Below are 17,916 nucleotides of genomic sequence, written 5' to 3'. Positions count from 1 at the left end.
TTTTGAAGTTTTGAATTTTTTTCAATTAGTTTAATTAAATTAATTAAATAAAATCAATTAATTAATTCATTTTAATTTAATTCTAATTTGCAAGCCTGTGGGTCATACTCAACATACATTTTTAGGTTTTCCTCTGAAATGGCAAGGCCTAGAAACTATTTTATCTGAAATGAGAACCAAATTTCACTTATGGTTGCACTCTGCTAAAATATGGGCCTTCGTGAAAAATACCAAATAGCCCAAGACTTTCAATAACAAGGACAAGAGCTGCCAGTTCAGTCTCCAGAATGTCAGCATTGATGTGGATTTCCAGCACTGCCAAGCAAAAAGCCATATCATAAGCCTTGCCTTCTCCAGCTGGGTGGCATTAGAAACAGGGGATGGAAAGTGAAAGAAAAAACATTTATGGCAATGGTAGTACCTGGAGCTCACACTGCCTGCTTGCTGTATATAAAGCTCTGCCTGCTTTCAGGGCCTGTCTGGCTAAAGATGTGGCGTGATCTTGTTTATTTGGATATCCTCACTGACATAGTGTCAGATCACCAAAAGGTTTTAAGGACAAAACTGCTACCAAAAGATGGGCTGGGAAAGAGGGGTGGTTGGGGAGAAGCAGCTTTTTGTCTGCCCCAAAACACTCTGCACCCACTGGGTCATCATCTAGAAGATGATGAACTGTGTGCTGGGCTGTGCCACACTTCCACAGCAGTGTGCTAAGAAAATCCTGCTACTTTCCTAAACATTCTAGATTGTAGGCTACCCCATACCCCGTTTTCATACTCACTGTCAACCTGCAAGGTGTTGGATTGAAGCTGTGGATGAAGTCGACCAAGTGACAAACTTTCGCTCAGATTTTTGTTAAATGTTAAAACGTTTACTAAAACCTGCAAGAGAATAAAATATCCCCAATAATAACAAAGCGATGAGAATATGAGACACAAAATTCCTGAGCACCCCCTCATCAGTGGCTCCAACATCTGCAGATGCAGCAGGCAAAGAAGAATTGAATGGTTTACCAAACTGCATGAACTAAATGCAGGGCTTCACACATACAAAGAGACCCTTGAAATATGGCCTTTATATTGTTCTTGGAAAAAATGGTACCTTTTCAGTTTTGTATGGGCTTTTTGTTACATAGTTCCTGTTGAATTAAGAGAGTTGTATGTCTGGAACTTGACGTCATCTCTAAAAAGGTATTTGTTACAGCCAAAAGAACAGCATGTGATCTCTCCAAACAGAGCATTAGGAGGCAATGGTTGGCTTTAATTTTCCTCTGACTAATGCCTTCCAAGAGGTAAAGGAGAATGGGAGCCAACTTCAGTTTTGCCTTTCTATTTAATAATTCGGTGCTGTTGTGCATACAGTCAAGCTACTGGCAAGTACTTCACCTCATTACAAATCATAAATTAGGAGGAGCAATTTACAGAGAGTTCTGAGTAGGGAGGAATCCAGCCAGGAGTGTGCAAAAAGGAAATTTTATAGGGAAAAGGGCTAAAGGGCTGCCAGCCTCCTGCAATTCTCTGAATACAAAGAGCTCCTTTTCTCCTATTGATCCTTAAGATGAGCTTTGAGCAGGTATTGCAATGACACAAAATCATTATGGAGTTTGTCAAGATCTTTTTCCTCTACAATTATGAGCAGTACAATCAGGAAAGGTGCAAACTCTGTCTTAGCAAAAGAAGTAAACCAGTAGTTAAGTATCTGAAGGGAGGGCATAGAGAGGATGGGGCCAGACTCTTTTCAGTGGTGCCCAGTGACAGGACAAGAGGTAACAGGCACAAACTGAAACATGAGAAGTTCCATCTGAACATGAGGAAAAACTTCTTTACTGTGAGGGTAACAGAGCACTGGAACAGGTTACCCAGAGAGGTTGTGGAGTCTCCTTCCTGGAGATATTCAAAAACCACCTGGACACAATCCTTGGAAATGTGCTCTAGGTGACCCTACTTGAGCAGAGGGATTGGACCAGAGGTCCCTTCCAACCTCAGTCATTCTGTGATTCTGTGATAGTTCTTAGAGATTTGAATAACCAGATGTGTGGGATTGGTGGCACCAACTGATAATCCTGTGGCCATCAGTTTCAGCCAATGCCTGGGATGTTAAAAATGGAAAGCATGTGTTGCAGGAGGGGACCCTATTCAGCACTGAGGGGCACACTCTCAACAGGAACTCCAGGAGGGCTGGTTCCTGTACACCACTCCACACTGACCTGAACGATGCTGCTCAAGGCTTTGTCCCCGTTGTTGGCTCCCAGACAAAGGTACGTCCCGCACATCCCCTCTGACGGTCTCACGATGGTGGGCAGCAAAAAAGACAGGGGCCTTTTCCGAGGCTGCATAAGATTTTGCTGCAGTTGAAGAAAAGACACCTGAAAACAATTCAGTCAAACTGACCAAAGTTTTTCTGTTGCTCAAGTTACTCGTGTTGCTTTGTTTCTCTTTCCACTTGAGCCAACCAGATTCTGTGTTGTTTTTTACAAGGCTACCATTCACACTGCTTTGAAAATGTGCTCTGATGTTAACAGAATCTGGCAGTTTTCATGCCATTGCTCCCAAAGCCCTTTTGCAGAGGATATACAGAGAGCCATTCACCACTTCTAAAGTGCCATGCTTTCAAGGCAAAGTGGCATGGTTTTTCAATGCATTGCAAAAAGGAACTACATGGCAGCACTGCAAGCCACCAGTAGCCATCTGTAATCGTTTCTTTCTAAGACTCGAAGATTTTTCTTCCACTGTCAATTATTTTTAAGCATACAGAGCAATAAATCATAAAAAGTCGTCTTAATTCAAGTCCACAAAAAAGGATGGTAGCTTTAAAGTGCTGCTGGACTACAGGAAGAACGTATATCTGAGAAGTGCAGCTGTACTCTGCTGTTTGATTACACTGCATTATGGTAATAACTGATACACATGAAGCCTTCTCATTAATCTATTTTGATGGCTTATATAATGAAAAAGCAGGAGCTTTTCTATAAGTTATTAATAAGGCATTAAATAGCCTCATTGTTGTGGAGATGAGAATAAAATTAATAAAAATAGTACAGACAATTCAAATAAAAATATGTCATGTTATTCATTACCAGCCTGGCAATGGAATGGTTCATTGTTTTATTTTGCCAGGAGAAGTCCAACATCTGACTGTTCAGAAGGATTCCAGAGGGTGTTATTATCCCACTGCCAAATGGACGATTCAAGGAACTGAAGAGAAACACAAGGGAATTTCATCAAAATCCTACTAGTGATTCACTGTACGCCTCAAGGCTTTCAATGCTCTAATTTTCTGTCCCATATTGTCTTGACAGAGAATCTTCAGCAGGTTTTTAGGGCTGGCTAGATGTGAATGATGAAGGTCTCCATGTATTTAGGAGCAGGAACCATGTGGGCCATAGAGGCTCAGTCCTTGCCTGTGTTTAAGGATTCCAGTCTAGGTGGTGGGTTATGTCGGTCTCCATGTCCCAGTCAGTCCTCGAATTCAGCTATCACCTTTTCTCTAGGGAGCAGACTCAGGCCGCTCCAGAGATGTTTGCACTGTGCAAGGGCTTTGGGCAGAGCTGGTAAGATTGCACAGGCAGAGCAGCACCACAAGGCCTTTCCAGCTCACACACCTCCACCCCATCTTCCCCATTCTTCCTTTTCCAGGACTCACTCAGACAGGGCAGGCCTAGCTGCCTTTACATTCCTGCCCCATGAGCAGCTGGGAAATGTGGGAGTGCTGCTGATGTAGCCCAGTGATTTTAAACCATTTTTACTTTAAAGTTCAATACAAAATTTCCTCTGGAAGTGCAAATCTTGTCTAGAAAACACAACCTCTCATAATAAGCTTGTTTCTCTTACCTTTTGAGGCTCCTTGAGAAGCACACCATGGACTGATCCTACAGCTGAAAGCCACAGCCCTAGGCTAAGTTAATTCTGAGAGGAAAACCCCACAACCCATATTACAGAGCTCCAGATCTGGTCCCATGCTTTCCTGCTTTCATTCTTCTCCCTGCTCCCTCCCTCTGAACCTGTTATGGAGAGAAGTAAATCCTTTACCTTACAGCTGCAACAATGAAATCATCGGGTCCCATGACAAGGACCTGGCTAGCAGATGGTCCACTCTCCACAGAGAAGTGAGGCATGCGAAGATCAGAAGAGAAGGACTGGGAGTCGTTAATCAGCTGACGCAGGGAATTAGCTTCTGATTTACTTCAGTGATGAGGAGGCGAAAGAGGAAAGAAAGCAATGAGCTTAGAAAGCTGAACATTTCTTGGTCTCTTGGTTGGGGTATATCTACACAGCTACTGGCTGTAGCTCCCTGAAAGGGCTCATACTGAGGAGAGGGAGCTCCTCTGGAATATCAAATAGAAGGATATGAGATGTCTCAGTCAGCACAGAGAGGGAATGCCATAGACCTCCCAGGCATTATCTGTGGTGATAAACTCACCCCTGATTGACAAGAGGTACTAGAACCTGGCTGAATGCTGGTCTTTCTGAGTGCAGAGGAGGGCAAGTAAAATCCAGCTTTGTGCCAGCAACCATGGCTAAAAATGGCTCTGATGTAAAGGCTAGGCTGAAATCCCAGGCCTGGCCTCTCCTATGATACTGGGTGTACTGTAAAGGCACCAAGCACCATTGCAGGTATTGTGGGGAAAGAAAAGCAAGATACTGCAGTCACATCCATGAACACGTGGACAGCTATTTGTCTGACCTGCTGAGAAGTAATATTTAGAGGAGTGAGAAAGTGGGAGGAACCCTCAAGAGTGAGCTAGTTCCAGGAAACCTCTGTGTGAGGAAATCCCCAGAGCCTTCTAGGATCAACTGCGATGCTTTGGAAGAGTGAGCCCTAGGAGGACCCTCAAGGACTGGTCTTTCCTCAGTGAAACAGAGGTAGAAAAAACCCAAGTTTTCCCTGTGCCAGGAAAAGAACAAATTGAGGAATGATATCCAAACCACAGGTTCTTGCAACTATAAATGTGCCTGTCAGACTCAGACCTACCTCAGCATGCCTTCTGCAGCGTGAGTGACGGAGACATCATCAGTTGGGTCTCCCAAGTTGCTAGCTAGACTCAGGGCTATTTTTAATGTCTAAATTGAACACAGAGAAAGAAAGAGCAACATTTAGGTGGCCCTGGAAATACCACTTTCTGTTCTTCACACAGGAAAAGGTATCTGCTCTTCCAGCATGTTGGCTAAAGCCTATGAACCAAAATGTCTAAAAGCCTGGTTCTGGGAATATCTCAGTGAAGAGGGCTACCAGGCATGGATATGGTGACACAAGGCCATCAGGTTTTGCATGGCAAATTGTGTGCTGGGGAAGCCGAGTGTATCCAGCAGGATTTGTACATGTCCTGTCCGAGGTGAAACATGCCTAACAGTAATTGCCCAGCTGACTCAGCCCAGCTCAGTGGTTCAGCTGCACTGCCATCTGGGAAACAGGGTCACCAAAATGCCGCTTTCTTTTTTCCATTCCCAAGTGCTCACCACAAGAGCAGAAATCACACTGAAACCCAATGGAAACAGATTTGCCCATGCCTCCAGAACACAGCTTCAGTGGCATACTACCACAGCTGAGCAGAAAGACACTATTCTCCTCACCAACTAATGTTACCCATCTATCTAGCTGTAAGTCACCCAAAAGCTTTGAATAGAAAATGTTAGTCCCAGGATGCTTTGGGGATGACACTTTTAAAGAGGATGGGATTTGTTTTTTTCATAAATACAGAATCCTGCCAGCCTCAGCCAGGCTGTTAGACATCAAAAAGAAGATGTGACATCAAGAGACACAGTTTATCCAGCCCTAGTTTTGGACTGAATAGCCAATTTTCACAAACGGCACACAGAGCGTAGTGCAGGATGACTGCCCAGACCTTGTATAAACATACATTTTGTTCCATCCCCTAACAGTTAGTTAGGATTTGACTCTGGCTGACTAGCAGCTTTGGGCCAGGACAGAGTTATGGGACATACCCAGAGGACAGCCAGGAGAAGAAATGTGCTCTTCAATCAAACCAGCATGTGCCTAGTAGAAACACACTAGACTCTTTCAGTTTTTAGTTCATGCCATTTTCATTCAAGGTTCAAGTCAGCACATAATCCTCCAGGGAGACAGCCAGACATGAATTCTGTTTTGATATGTGTCATGCATGAACAACCTCTCCTTAAGTGTTATCATTTATCTTCTGATGTATAACTTAAGACACAATTAACTTCTGGAGAAGGTGGCCATTTCCATGAAACAGTCTCCTGGCCACCATTAGTAGTGTGGGGAGGATGTACAAGAGGCTTGGTGGCCAGGGAAGAGCAGGGAACAGGCAGAGCACATACCCACTCCACAAGCCCAAGTTAAGGACATCTTGGTCATTGCTATCCCAGGGCTGAACTATTTGGTGTTGACCTTCTAGCACTGAATCTGAGCCGTGTGTTCAGGCTTGTGATCATGAGTAATCAAGATGAATTGAACTATGCTTCTGAAGTGGCTGTTCCTTATCTGGAGGTTGCTGTTCCTCAGCTCGGACATGCTAACCAGCTGGGGGAAGATCTTGGCCCAATGCAAACACAGAACACAACACATTCATTTAAGGCTCCCTGAAGAGGGCTTAATGAAAATAATTTAGCTGAGTCAACTTTCTCAGCCTTTGCACAGCCTTAGGAGCAACTCTAATTGCAAAAACTCTAGTTGCTGTTTCTTTGCTGAGGGGCAGTAACTTACGAGCACCCACTGGCCCAGCTGCTACAGGGATGTGATCACATCCTTGCTTAAAATTCCCAACTCTTAAAACCCAGCTGTGGACCTGTTAATATCTAACAATATAACTGTGCTTACAGAGCAGGAAACTGAGCCCGTGCCTGTCTTCCTAGAAACTTGCAATATTTTGGTAGGGCTGTTTACTGACATAAACACTGCATAAATCATGGTTTGGACCCCTGAGATGATGAGGTTAGCTAAAATGTAAAGATTAAAAAAATATATTAAGTGTTAGATTAGTTTTCCTTGTCATCTCCATTTGTGGCTTTTTGGCTGCAGCAGCCACACATTGCTGACTCTCCCACCAGGGCCCTCACAGTGCTCTAGTGCTGCCTGGGTTGCTGTGACATAAGAGGCAAAGAAAATAGGTAGGACTGTCCTCAGCTGCTGTGGGATCATTCTGCAGAGATGACCACATAGAAGATATGGGCAAAAGGCACAGCTCTTTCTTCCTGAAAAAGCTCTGTTTAAGCAAGAAAGAGATCAGCTAGGGAGGAGATTCTGACATCTGCACATACCTGAGGCAGCAGCACAGCTCAGATTTACACCTTAGTGGTCTATTTGCTCATTCTCCTGTGGGAATTGCCTACAAACACTTTAGTACAACCAGTGAGTCAATACATTCTCTAGCAGCACAACAAATTCAGCCAAATGTTTAACCTACTCTTACCTCTGCCATCCAGTGCAATATATTCCCCCTGGATACTTGATTTGTGATGTTAAAGCCCTCAAGGATATTCAGTGCAGTGATTAGTGCAGGGCCTGCATGTGGAGGTGGGGGACTGAAAACAAGATGACCTGTGAAGGAAAGAAGAGAGGAATGAAGCTGCTTTTGCCAGATGCTGTCTAATTATAATATTTTCCCATAAGCTATTGTCCTTGAGGACATGGAAAGCTTTCCAGATTTGGGGAGATAATGGAAAACAATATGATTGAAAAAGGTTTTCCCCAAACCTTCATATTGTGTCATTCTATTTCTTTATGATGGATAAAGGAAGCCCAAATAAGGGTTGTTTTTTGTATCTGAAATTCAGCTCTTGTTGGTTGGCTGGTTGGTTTCTGGACTCCAGTACGGATAAATGGAGATCAAATGGGTTTGTAACATTAAGGGTATCAGGAGTGTGTATATAGTGGTTTTGATAAAAGAATGACATTTTAAAAACTTTCTGCATAAAGCAGGTTTTTCTCCTTTGCAGATCAACTTTGAGAGCTGCCTGCAGATGTACACACTAGTTGATGGTCCAATTTATATCTAGATATTGTATCAGCATGTGTTTATGTTGTATCTTTAGACAGTAACGTTATAGCAAAAACACCATCAGTCACTGTCAAGGGAAAAAAAGCCCATTTCAAGTGCTGAAAATCTCCCTAACTGATTATGATGCATCAGTGTCAATAGGCAATAGCAAGAAACTCACTGGAAGGCTCTTTGGCAGACACTGTTACAGAGCTCAGTGCAGCTTTGAGCTTGTTAGGAACTGCTCAGTGCAACACTTGCTCATTAGGTACTGCTACCACCTCCTGCCAGATGAAGCAAACCTTTACCTGGAGCTGCATGGCAGTGGGTCAGGCAGCACTGTTTACCTCGATATACTGTGTGGACTGGATTCTCCACCGTGACACTGTAATTACTGAAGTCTTCCTCCACCAAGACTCCTCCATAGTTGTGGACCTGAATAGGAGAGCAAAGCACATCACACTGAGAAAGCTGGATCAAGGCATTCCTCCTGCCAGCCCAGGTGAACAAATGCTGTGTTATTAAACAAATACCTTTGAGATTTCTGAGTGCTGGGGACTTCCAGCATAATCAAAGTGGCCAGTTCTTTAAAAATCTGTGCTTTCATGACACAAAGCCTTGAAGGCCTGTCTCACCACCACTGTCAAGATCTGCAGATCACCTCTGAAAGCTCCCCCACACCACAGGTGCCCTGAAAAAGTTTTGCCTACCCATGAGGATGGAAAATAGCACTGCCTCACAGCCTCCCTCCCAGTGGGTGGCAAGGATGAATATGTTAAAAGTTACAAAGCATTTGAATATTGACAGGATAAAAGGTACTACGGATCCAGAAGAGAAGGACCATGGATGTAGTAGGTCCCCTATCACTAGAAATCTTTAGCTCAGGATTCTGACCCTATTTTTAAGGATTTCAGGTGAAAGGTGATCTGCTATACTCTTGGTCTTTCTGTAAGACTTTTCTAGAGGTATAATTTACGGGGCTTGATAATTTTCATCTACACAGTAAAGATGAGTAATTCCCTTCACTGCAGGTTTTCTGAGGCTGAGTCCTGATGGAGATGAAGTAGGGACCATCATAACTGTGCTTTGCTGGCCTTAAAACCCCTGAAGTAGATGTCACATGACCCATCCGTCAGCTTACAGGTGCTACCATGCTGGTGGGCCAACTCTTTTCTTTCACCCAGAAGAAACCACACAGAGGCCAGTGAGAGGTTCTGGTGGGGTGAGCTGCTGCTGTGAGTCCTCTGGACTTCCATACAAAAATATGAAAAAACAAATAACCTTTATGTGTTCTGGTTTCCAAACTAACCAACCAACTTAGGAAGGCAGAAGGTGTCTGAAGGTACAGAAGGGGGAGAAGCCTCTGTCAACCACACACTGCAGACACTGTCTCAAATTCCCTGAATAGCACTTTTGTGTACCTGTGCTTTCCCATATTGGGGTGGAAAGAAAGGGTAAGGTGTTTGGAGATTTACATGATTTCACTGCTTTAGTTGTCCCCCCTTTGCTGGAACAATAAATACTGTGAAGCTGATGTGGGAAGCCAGAGAGCAAACTCTGCTCTGCAGCCAAACCTGTAATTGCACACTCTACCCCAGAGCTTGCCAGTGTCCTTTGTGTAGCAATATCAAGCCTTTCTCCTCCATAGAGAGCTTGTTCCCCCCCACAAGCAGCCCTCAGACTGGGGGAACTAGGTGATAATTAGGGATTTAGCTGTGGAGATGCACCACAAGCTTGGGACTTTTCCCCAGGATCACTTTGAACTACTGCTGTACAAACAGCAGCTTTTTCACATGTGTGATGGTGTTTTGGGGTGCTGGTAAAATAAATATTATCATGGGAAGGACATAATGTTTCCAGTCCTAAGGCAGGGCTCTATATTCAGCAGTGCAGTCTGGACATGCGACTCTTAAGAACAAAGTGGTGTTTGGACAAAGCCTCTTTCCACCTTTGCTCCTGTTCCTTGTTCTCCATCTCTGCTGTGGTGCAGGTGAATTGCAGGAGAAGGTTTCCAAACACAGAGCTTGCAAATGTCTAAGACTTCAGCCAAACGAGCCCATTAAGATTACTAATGACATGTTAAAAGATGCATCAGGTTAACCAAGGTAGTAGGGGAAAAATGGTGCTACCAAACACTATTACTGCAGCTACACAGGTATAAAAGTAGTTTTCCAGTATAACTTATATGACAATGGGACTTAGTATGCTAATAAACATTCATGCCACTGCCACTGTGCCAACGATAATTTTTTTATCAGAACAGTTACTTTGTTGTTAGTATTTTTTCCAGACCACACCTAACAACAGGAGTTAAACCAGGGCAATGCTCAGTGTGTCCAAGCCAGGCTGATCCTCTGCTCACAAGGCTCACAGTGCTGGATGCCCCAAATTAGACAATGCTCCGACCTCCTGATGTCAGCGGAGGATGGTGGCACATGTGGAACCAGGCACTGTGAATGAGAGATGATTTTTGCTGAATGGAGTGTACATGATGTGCCCATGGCAATGCAAAGAAGCCATGTTGAGGCCCGGGACTCTCATTCCTCTTCTGGCCAGGAAATAATCTCTCTCCATCTCAATCACTCTGGACTTCAGGAGCCTCCTGACACCTCAGGGATGGCTCCTGATGCAGGAGGGCCAGTGAGCACAGGCTAGTGCCGACAACGCTTTGAGGAGTGAATTACACAAAGTGTGCCAGCACTCTCTGGGGATGGTTTGGCAGCCAAACCCTGGCTGTGATGCTTTCCCTCATTGAAAGGAGGCCTCAGGGGCAAGGAGATGGTAATAAACTTTCACCCTGGTTCAAACACACATGGCATGAAACCCGCCTTTGCATCTGGTGTACTTGGTGATTGAGATATCTGTACACTGATCACTCGCATACATGACATATTGGCAGGGAAGGAGCTGAGTAGGTGGTGGAGGATGGATCACTGATGTCCCTTCTGGGGACAGTCCTGACAGCCGGTGGAAAAGGCAAGCTGGCTGGAAAGGAGGAAGAAAAGATCTGCAGTGACACTGCAAATGTTAAGCTGGTTCTGTCACTAAAGCAGGACTGTTCATGGGGGTTTCCATCTCAAAATTTCACTCACAAATCTGAAATAACTTCACTACTTATAGAGGTGTCCTATACAGGGCAGCAGTGATGCAGCCCATGGGTTGAATTGACTCAAAAGCCTATACCATTTAATAGCGAGGGAGAATTTATTTAATTTAGAAGGCAGTGAACTTCTTACTCCAGTTTTATTTTTAAACCATCTTCTTGGAGTCTGTAACTCACACAGTCCCATTAACAACAAAAAAATTGCTTCCCAGCAATGGGGTGCCTCTCCTATGGGGAAGCAGGGGCTGTCACTAATGCTACCTTGATACAGCCTGGAGGGTGTTTTGAAACAGATTTTTTTTCCCCCATCAGAAAGGTCAGTCTGTCCTGGTTATTTAGGAAAGCACAGGTTTCACTTCTGTAGACTGTATGATCTGTGTGTCACTTACACCACTGCAGTGACATGGACAGGAGGAAAAAAGAAGGCTCCTTGTATTTGTCCCTATCATTGAAGTGGCACCTGGCTATGGCTTATCTCCAGTCCAAATGGGACAATGCTTGTCCCATTTTAAGCAGGTGATAAGGCAGGTAGCACCTTCCTAGGCTGTTCTGTGCTGTGCCATAGTTGGGGCAGAGATAAGGACAGATATGGCTCACCTCAGAGATTATCTCCTGTGTCAAGTTTCCGCTATAGAACGCTGATGCTCCTTCTGCTCCCACCAGCTCCAGAATGGCTGCAAGGTCCAGTCGCCTCACAAACATGCCAGGCAGTAAGGGCTGACCATCTGGCAGGAAAGTCTCCCGAAATTTGTCAGAGTAATTCAAGTCCTTCAGTTCACTTACAGCTTTGGCTGCAGGGCAAGGAAGAGAAGAGCAGTATCTCAGGGAAGTGAGGAAGGACATCCAGACAACCCAAGGGACCATTAACTTGCAGACTACCTGGAATGATTGTGTGCCTGATGGGGAAGTCTGGGAGTTGCTGCTATCTGTTGCCCTATTTCAAAACTAGAGACCGAGATCACAGGGCGGTTGGATCGTGCTCCTGTTACAGCTGGGAAGGAAACTAAGCGCTCAGCTCCCTGTTCAGCTCATGTATTGCACACATTTAAAGCCTGACTGGGCAGAGAGTGCAGAAAAGGGGGAACAAGGGTCTCCCCCAATGTTGCGTAGCGAGGCTTTAGCAGAGCCAGCATGGTAGCCCTCGCTTCTTGTCCCAGCTTAGTGCTAGAGCATGGTCCAAGCTGTAGCCGTAACAGTAGAGTGCCATTCCCCTGGCTAGCCCTGGCTGGCTGCCTGGCTTGGTCTGCTGTGCCCTGGCCTTGACCGACTCTTGGAAAGGGCTCCTGTTTTCTTGTCATTGTGGTCTCCTCTTGACTTGCTCAGCTCCTGACACCATCCATTTCCAGGTCGGAAGAGCCCTAATTTCCAGCAAATAACCATCTACCTCCTGCCAGACATATCACTAGCGCTCTTCTCCATCTTCAGTGCAATGGGCAGTGGGGCTTCTCCATGCTGAGTAAGGACCCTTGGCTCCCCTTCATTTACTCACCCAAATCATGCGTGACATTGAACCCATCCTGGGCGACACCAGCAACAAGGCCCAGCAGCTCGGACCATGGGAGTCTGCCAAAGAAGAAAACAAGGAGAAATCTGTCTTGGAGGGGCATGCAGCAGGGCAACACCGGTTGTGGGGAGCAAGCACAGGGCTCAGCTCTGCTGTAAGTGGGCTTTTGCCACACCAGACTGTGGGGCAAGCTGCAGCCCAGACCACCAAAATGAGCACTGAGCTTTTGGTGGGTTATTTCTTTTCACCAAGATTATCTCAGTGATCCATAATGTGCCCCAGAGAGAAATGTCAGTAAAATGACAGGGGAGAGGGGCATCTCTGAAGCAAAATTTCAAGTCAGACCACAACCCTAAACAAGTCATTTGAACTCTCCCTCTCACTTGTTAGAAAATTTTTGCAAAAATTTTTGCTTTTTGGATAAAAACAAAGCTGAAAATTATCACTTTTTAAGCAGTGGTTCATTTTTCAGTTGTAATCAACTTTCTTTTCTTACTGAAGACAAGAAGGAAAAAAGAGAATGAGAGATAAAGATGGAAACCCTCTATTTTAGGTGTTCTTCACTTTTCAATTCATTAGTGAAAACCCAGAAAACCTGACAAAACTGAACTCTTTCTTTTAAATAAAACAACAAAAAATGAACATATTTTTTACCTCCAAGCACTCCTTAGCTAATGGTTGTGACTGATAGATGAGTCTATGGCCCAATGGCAAGTGGTCATGTGCTCCTAGCTCCCCCGCAAGGACCACAGAATGCAAACTGACCACTGCAGCATGATGCTGGCCCACCTGCACCAGTCAAGTTATCTTACCTCCCATATAATTGGTGTGCCTGATGCATTCCTTGTATCATGCCTGGCACCCCCACGAGGAGACCGGGCTGTAAAAAAGGAAGGACGAAAAGCAAGAGTACAATTTCCTTCCTATAAGGACATGTTCCCCGACTGCAAGTCAAAGAATTGACAGAAAGGAGATGCAAGTCATGCTCACATGGAAGATGCTTGCATAGTCTTTAGGAGGAGGGAAGAGGCTGAGGTCTGTAGTAACACACTAAATTAAGGAATAAAGGTCCTCAGAAAGAAAGAGAAGTAAATTCATTCCTGATGTCAAGCCAGTGAAATCAGGAGAAATAACTTAGCAGAGCAACACAGGACTTTTTCTCCCTCCTAGGACTCTTGTTCTTCTGGCATCTCACTGCTGGAGGGAAATGTTTTACTCACTTCTCTTGCCCTGCTGGGCCTATTTACTCTGCAGAGCCCTGAAGGCTTCAGGCATTTCAGAAGTGCTTCAGAAGTATTTTCCTGGGGCTCCTCATGTCCTCAGGGCCTGGGATCTTTCACCACAGGAGATGCCTCCTGCTGCTTGTGGGAAACATGGGGATGAAGTTTCCCCTCATCTCCTAGTGCACAGCAAATATCCCGCAGAGAGGATATTATCAGAGGAGATGTGGCTCAGCCTGCTTGGCTGTGAGGAGGATGGGCATAAGGCAGTCTGACCCATGCTGATGTCTGCCCTATGAAAGGTGACTTCTGGCTCTGGGCCCCCCAGCTAATTGCTTTCCCCAGGCCTCTCCTCCCCTTAGCCTGGGAGTCAGGGTGGAATGTGGACATGGAGAGGGAGGAGACCTGGAGGCATCAGCCAGCTACAGCTCCAGAGAAGAAAATCATCCAGACACTGGTCCTCACCCTGGTGTCCGAGGCCTTCTGCAGGCCTTCCTCCTCCAGGATGCCCAGGGGAGCCACTTCACGGAAATCAATCACCTCGCTCTTGTTCTTCCGGATGTCATGGACCAGCATCACCCCACCCCTGCAGAGAGATGGTGGGATTAGCCAACCCCCACATGAACAGCCATGCTACCATAAAACCCAAAAGAACACAGGCCCTGCTGGCACCAGTGCAAAGGGGGCCATTGTAGCAAGTCAGTCAGCTCTCTTCAGAGATCCAGGAATCACAGCCCATTAGGAAAGAAAGGCCGTGGTGCCATCCTGGCTGCCTTCCTGCATGACACAGGCTGTCGGGTTCAACATGTGGCTCCTGCCTGGCGTCACTGCAAGCCACAGGTGCTACCTCCACAGCAGAGCCCATCTTGGATGCTCTCTGCGCAGGAGTGACCCAGACCTGGGCCAGGACATCAGCAGTGCAAGGGGAATGTTTCTGCCCTTTTTCAGGTCCTGGCTGCTTCCAGAGCAGTAAAGGGAGCTCTTCAGGACGACCGAGTGAGGCCTGGTGTCTGAAGCAGGTTGTCCATGGAGCTGAGTCAGGAAGTGAGGCTGGATCAGTTCCCACCAGCCTGGCCAGCAGGGCCACTGGGTCTGTTCCACTTTGGGACTGGGACTATGCAGGATTTTCTTTCTAATCCTAGCAATTTTGCAACAAGATGGGGGGGGGCGTGGCATTGCTTGCAGTAGAACAATCTCCAGTTCAGCTTGGAGATGCTATCAGGTGACAGTGTTTTATATAACACTCCTGAGACTTCCTGGAGGGCTGAGAATGCGAATCTCATGTGGTTCCCAGCCCAGGAGACAAGCACTGGGAGGAGGCAGGGAGCCCAGGCTGAGGGCTCGCCAGCTCCAAGCAGCGCCCTTATCCAAGCCTTCCCATGCACACCTCCCTCACCTTCCCCAGCTCCAGCCTGGAGCCAGGGTCAGACCTCACTCTTCTGTTGCACAAGGAGCAGAGTTTATAGAGGGAACTATCTGATCTCTAACAACATTGGGACTGAGCCTGGGGTGTTGCAAGCTCCCTGGCACACCTGCACAGAGTTTCAGGTAGCCTGTGGTCACTTTTTCTACACTCTCAAGCCTAAGGCTCAGATTAATTTGTTGCTCACTAAAGCAGGCACATGATTACTCTCACTGGGGCTAGACTATGGATCTCTCTGCCCTGCTGTCAGCTCTGGTACAGCCTCTGCTAACTAGTGCCTGGGGGCTTCCTCGTGCTCTTAAGGAGGACATGAAGGCACAAGCAGCAGCTGAACAGGGCCACCTCTGTATGGACACAGTTGGAGATGTGAGTCTGGCTGGCCACAGCTGCCATGGAGACACACCAAAGCAGGGGAAAAGGTTTCTGCTGATCTGAGGCTCGCCTGCCCTCTTTCTGTGGGGGCTGGACTTGCTGCAAACACATCCTGCAAGCTGGGACTTGGACTAACAGAAGGGCAAATCTCCACTCATGGGGAAACAGCCTGCTTGAGACAACCGCAGGCAACAGCACGAGGCATGGGGGATACATGGGGGAAGCAGCTAATACCTACCCGCCGATCCCTGATGTGTGGGGGTTGACTATTCCCGCGCAGAGGGCCGAGGCTATGGCTGCATCTACCGAGGAGCCCTGCTTGTTGAGCACCTCTATCCCCAGGGCTGTGCAGCGGGCAGCATCTGTGACCACAGCGCCCCGATGGAAGATCTGCCAGAAGAGGAGAGAAGAGCGGTTGTGCCTGAGGAGAAGGTGCCAGTGCCACCCAGGTCTTAGCCTGGTTTTGTGGGGTGTTTCAGGTGCTGTGGTTGATGTAGCAGTATTTATGAGGCCAGCTGCTTGGCTCCCATTTGCCAGAGCCAAGGCTGTGCCTGACATGAGTTTTCAGGTACTTCCAAATGTGGGTGGAAGCAACATGTCTCTCAGCACACATCCACAGCAGGACAACTGTGGCCACTCTGTGTGCCAGCATTTGACCATAGTCATCAGCACAACTGGCTTTCAAAGGGTGGGCAGCAGCAGGCATGCTAAGCTGATTGGTCATGTTCTGCCCCTATCCTCCACAACCCAAGAGCAGAGTTGGAATAATCTTCAGGAGTGACAGAGGGATGGTTTGCCCTCCTTACAGCTGTGGCAATGCAATCCCTGGAAACAGGAATACACTTGTGCAACTGCTAAAAGTGACAGTCCCACCTCCCTACTGCAGTGTCATCGCTTGTTCTCATCCTTTCTTTGTGCCAGCACCAGTGTTAATGCAGTTGCATGAAGTTAGAAAAGGTTAATTTTCAGCCAAGTTAATTCTCAAGTCCAAATTGCTGACTTGTAGTATGAGCCAGGGTGGCCTTGGGAAGGGACATGGAAGGCTGGTGGGCAGGATCGGCCCTCCCAGTAGCTACATCAAAGGGACTGCATTGCACAGCCTCTGTTTGTCTTTGGCATTATAACTCTGGGTATTCTCAACTGCCCCAAACAGACAGGCAAAAGGACAAGCCACTCCACTGCCAACAGTTGTGCTTGCATCCCGGTAAGAGAAGAAAAAATTAAAGCAGCAAAGCCCTCTCTTTCTCTGTCTGGACTTGCAGCCAGGTCTGCCCTGCTGGGTGGCATGTGGCAAAGACAACCGTGTCTACTGGATGCCCCTTGCCATTCTCAGGCTACACTACTTCACAGGAAAGGTTCTGTAGCATGTTTGCTCTAAGGAAAGTATGGTCCCATCACCATGCTACCTTTGCTCTGCAACTTAGCATTGGCCCATGAGGAGGATTAGCAGGAGGTTCTGCTCTGTTATCAGACATTCCCCTGCCTGATCCTGGGTGGAAATAGATACTTTCGGAGATGGGCTCTGACAGACAGATGCATAAAACTTCCTGCAAGTGGAGATGTACAAAAGATATCTCCTGCTTAAATGAGTGTTGCTCTCTGAAAACCTTCACATCTGGCTCAAATCACAGCTGGATACACAGTAGCGGGTCTCTGTGCTCCATCCTGCACCACCCCCAAACCTGCCAAGCACTGCTGCTTGCAGCCCCAGCCACGGTGCAGGAGCAGAGAGCCCAGCATGGCTCTTCTATTTTCAGAGCCAAAGCACAGAGCAGACTGCAAAGCCACTGTTTTGTCTTACCTGCGGGTCTCCAAAATAGATCTGCATGATCAAGGCCACTGTGACCCCTGTGGCAAAGGTTAGGCAGGCGGTGATGATGACGGTTAGCCCATCCTGCCGGCAGCTACAGTCCCCGGAGAAGGGGTCCTTGCTCGTCTCCCGGAGAGGGGACACATCCTGGCTGCCCATCTCTGAGGAGGACGAGGGCAGGCGCTGGAGGCGAGCAGACTTCAGGAAGGAGTCTGGATCTTTGCAGACAGCAGGGAAAAAACAAGTGTTAGTTTATTGAGCAACACTGGGTTCTTATTGCAGTGTTTACGCAGCACTAACATTACACTGTGCCGCTTCCAGCAGGGCTATTACCTTCCCTATTGATCTGAGCTCTCAATAGACTTTCTGGCTCAGATGCTGCTTGGGGTCATTTTACTCTTCCCTTCCTTTAGTGCTAGTTATTCCAAGATTACTTTTCCCTGGAAAGGGGTAAGGAACCTGAATTTTGCTCCATTTCAGTCAATTCATCAGACTTCAGCAATGGACCCACAATTACTGCTCCTTTG

General features: G+C 46.7%; 1 protein-coding gene across 1 annotated transcript in view; it reads right to left on the bottom strand.

The window, feature by feature from the left end:
- Window positions 1–17,916, bottom strand: part of GGT7 (gamma-glutamyltransferase 7) — a 28,362-nt gene that overhangs the window by 5,731 nt on the left and 4,715 nt on the right. Inside the window, exons 2-14 of the mRNA XM_026070776.1 lie at window positions 17,381–17,607; window positions 15,818–15,969; window positions 14,250–14,370; window positions 13,377–13,444; window positions 12,550–12,623; window positions 11,658–11,851; window positions 8,305–8,392; window positions 7,391–7,518; window positions 4,972–5,060; window positions 4,029–4,181; window positions 3,077–3,194; window positions 2,207–2,344; window positions 782–881 (exon numbers count right to left, since the gene is read on the bottom strand). Of these exons, the coding sequence (XP_025926561.1) occupies window positions 782–881; window positions 2,207–2,344; window positions 3,077–3,194; window positions 4,029–4,181; window positions 4,972–5,060; window positions 7,391–7,518; window positions 8,305–8,392; window positions 11,658–11,851; window positions 12,550–12,623; window positions 13,377–13,444; window positions 14,250–14,370; window positions 15,818–15,969; window positions 17,381–17,607 (1,650 nt within the window). The remainder of the gene's footprint in view (window positions 1–781; window positions 882–2,206; window positions 2,345–3,076; window positions 3,195–4,028; window positions 4,182–4,971; window positions 5,061–7,390; window positions 7,519–8,304; window positions 8,393–11,657; window positions 11,852–12,549; window positions 12,624–13,376; window positions 13,445–14,249; window positions 14,371–15,817; window positions 15,970–17,380; window positions 17,608–17,916) is intronic.

The sequence above is a fragment of the Apteryx rowi genome, unplaced genomic scaffold (genome assembly GCF_003343035.1).
Source record: "Apteryx rowi isolate R43461 unplaced genomic scaffold, aptRow1 scaffold_318, whole genome shotgun sequence".
Classification (NCBI taxonomy): domain Eukaryota; kingdom Metazoa; phylum Chordata; class Aves; order Apterygiformes; family Apterygidae; genus Apteryx; species Apteryx rowi.
The sequence above is the reverse complement of the archived record's forward strand: the minus strand, read 5'-3'. Positions and strand labels throughout refer to the sequence as shown.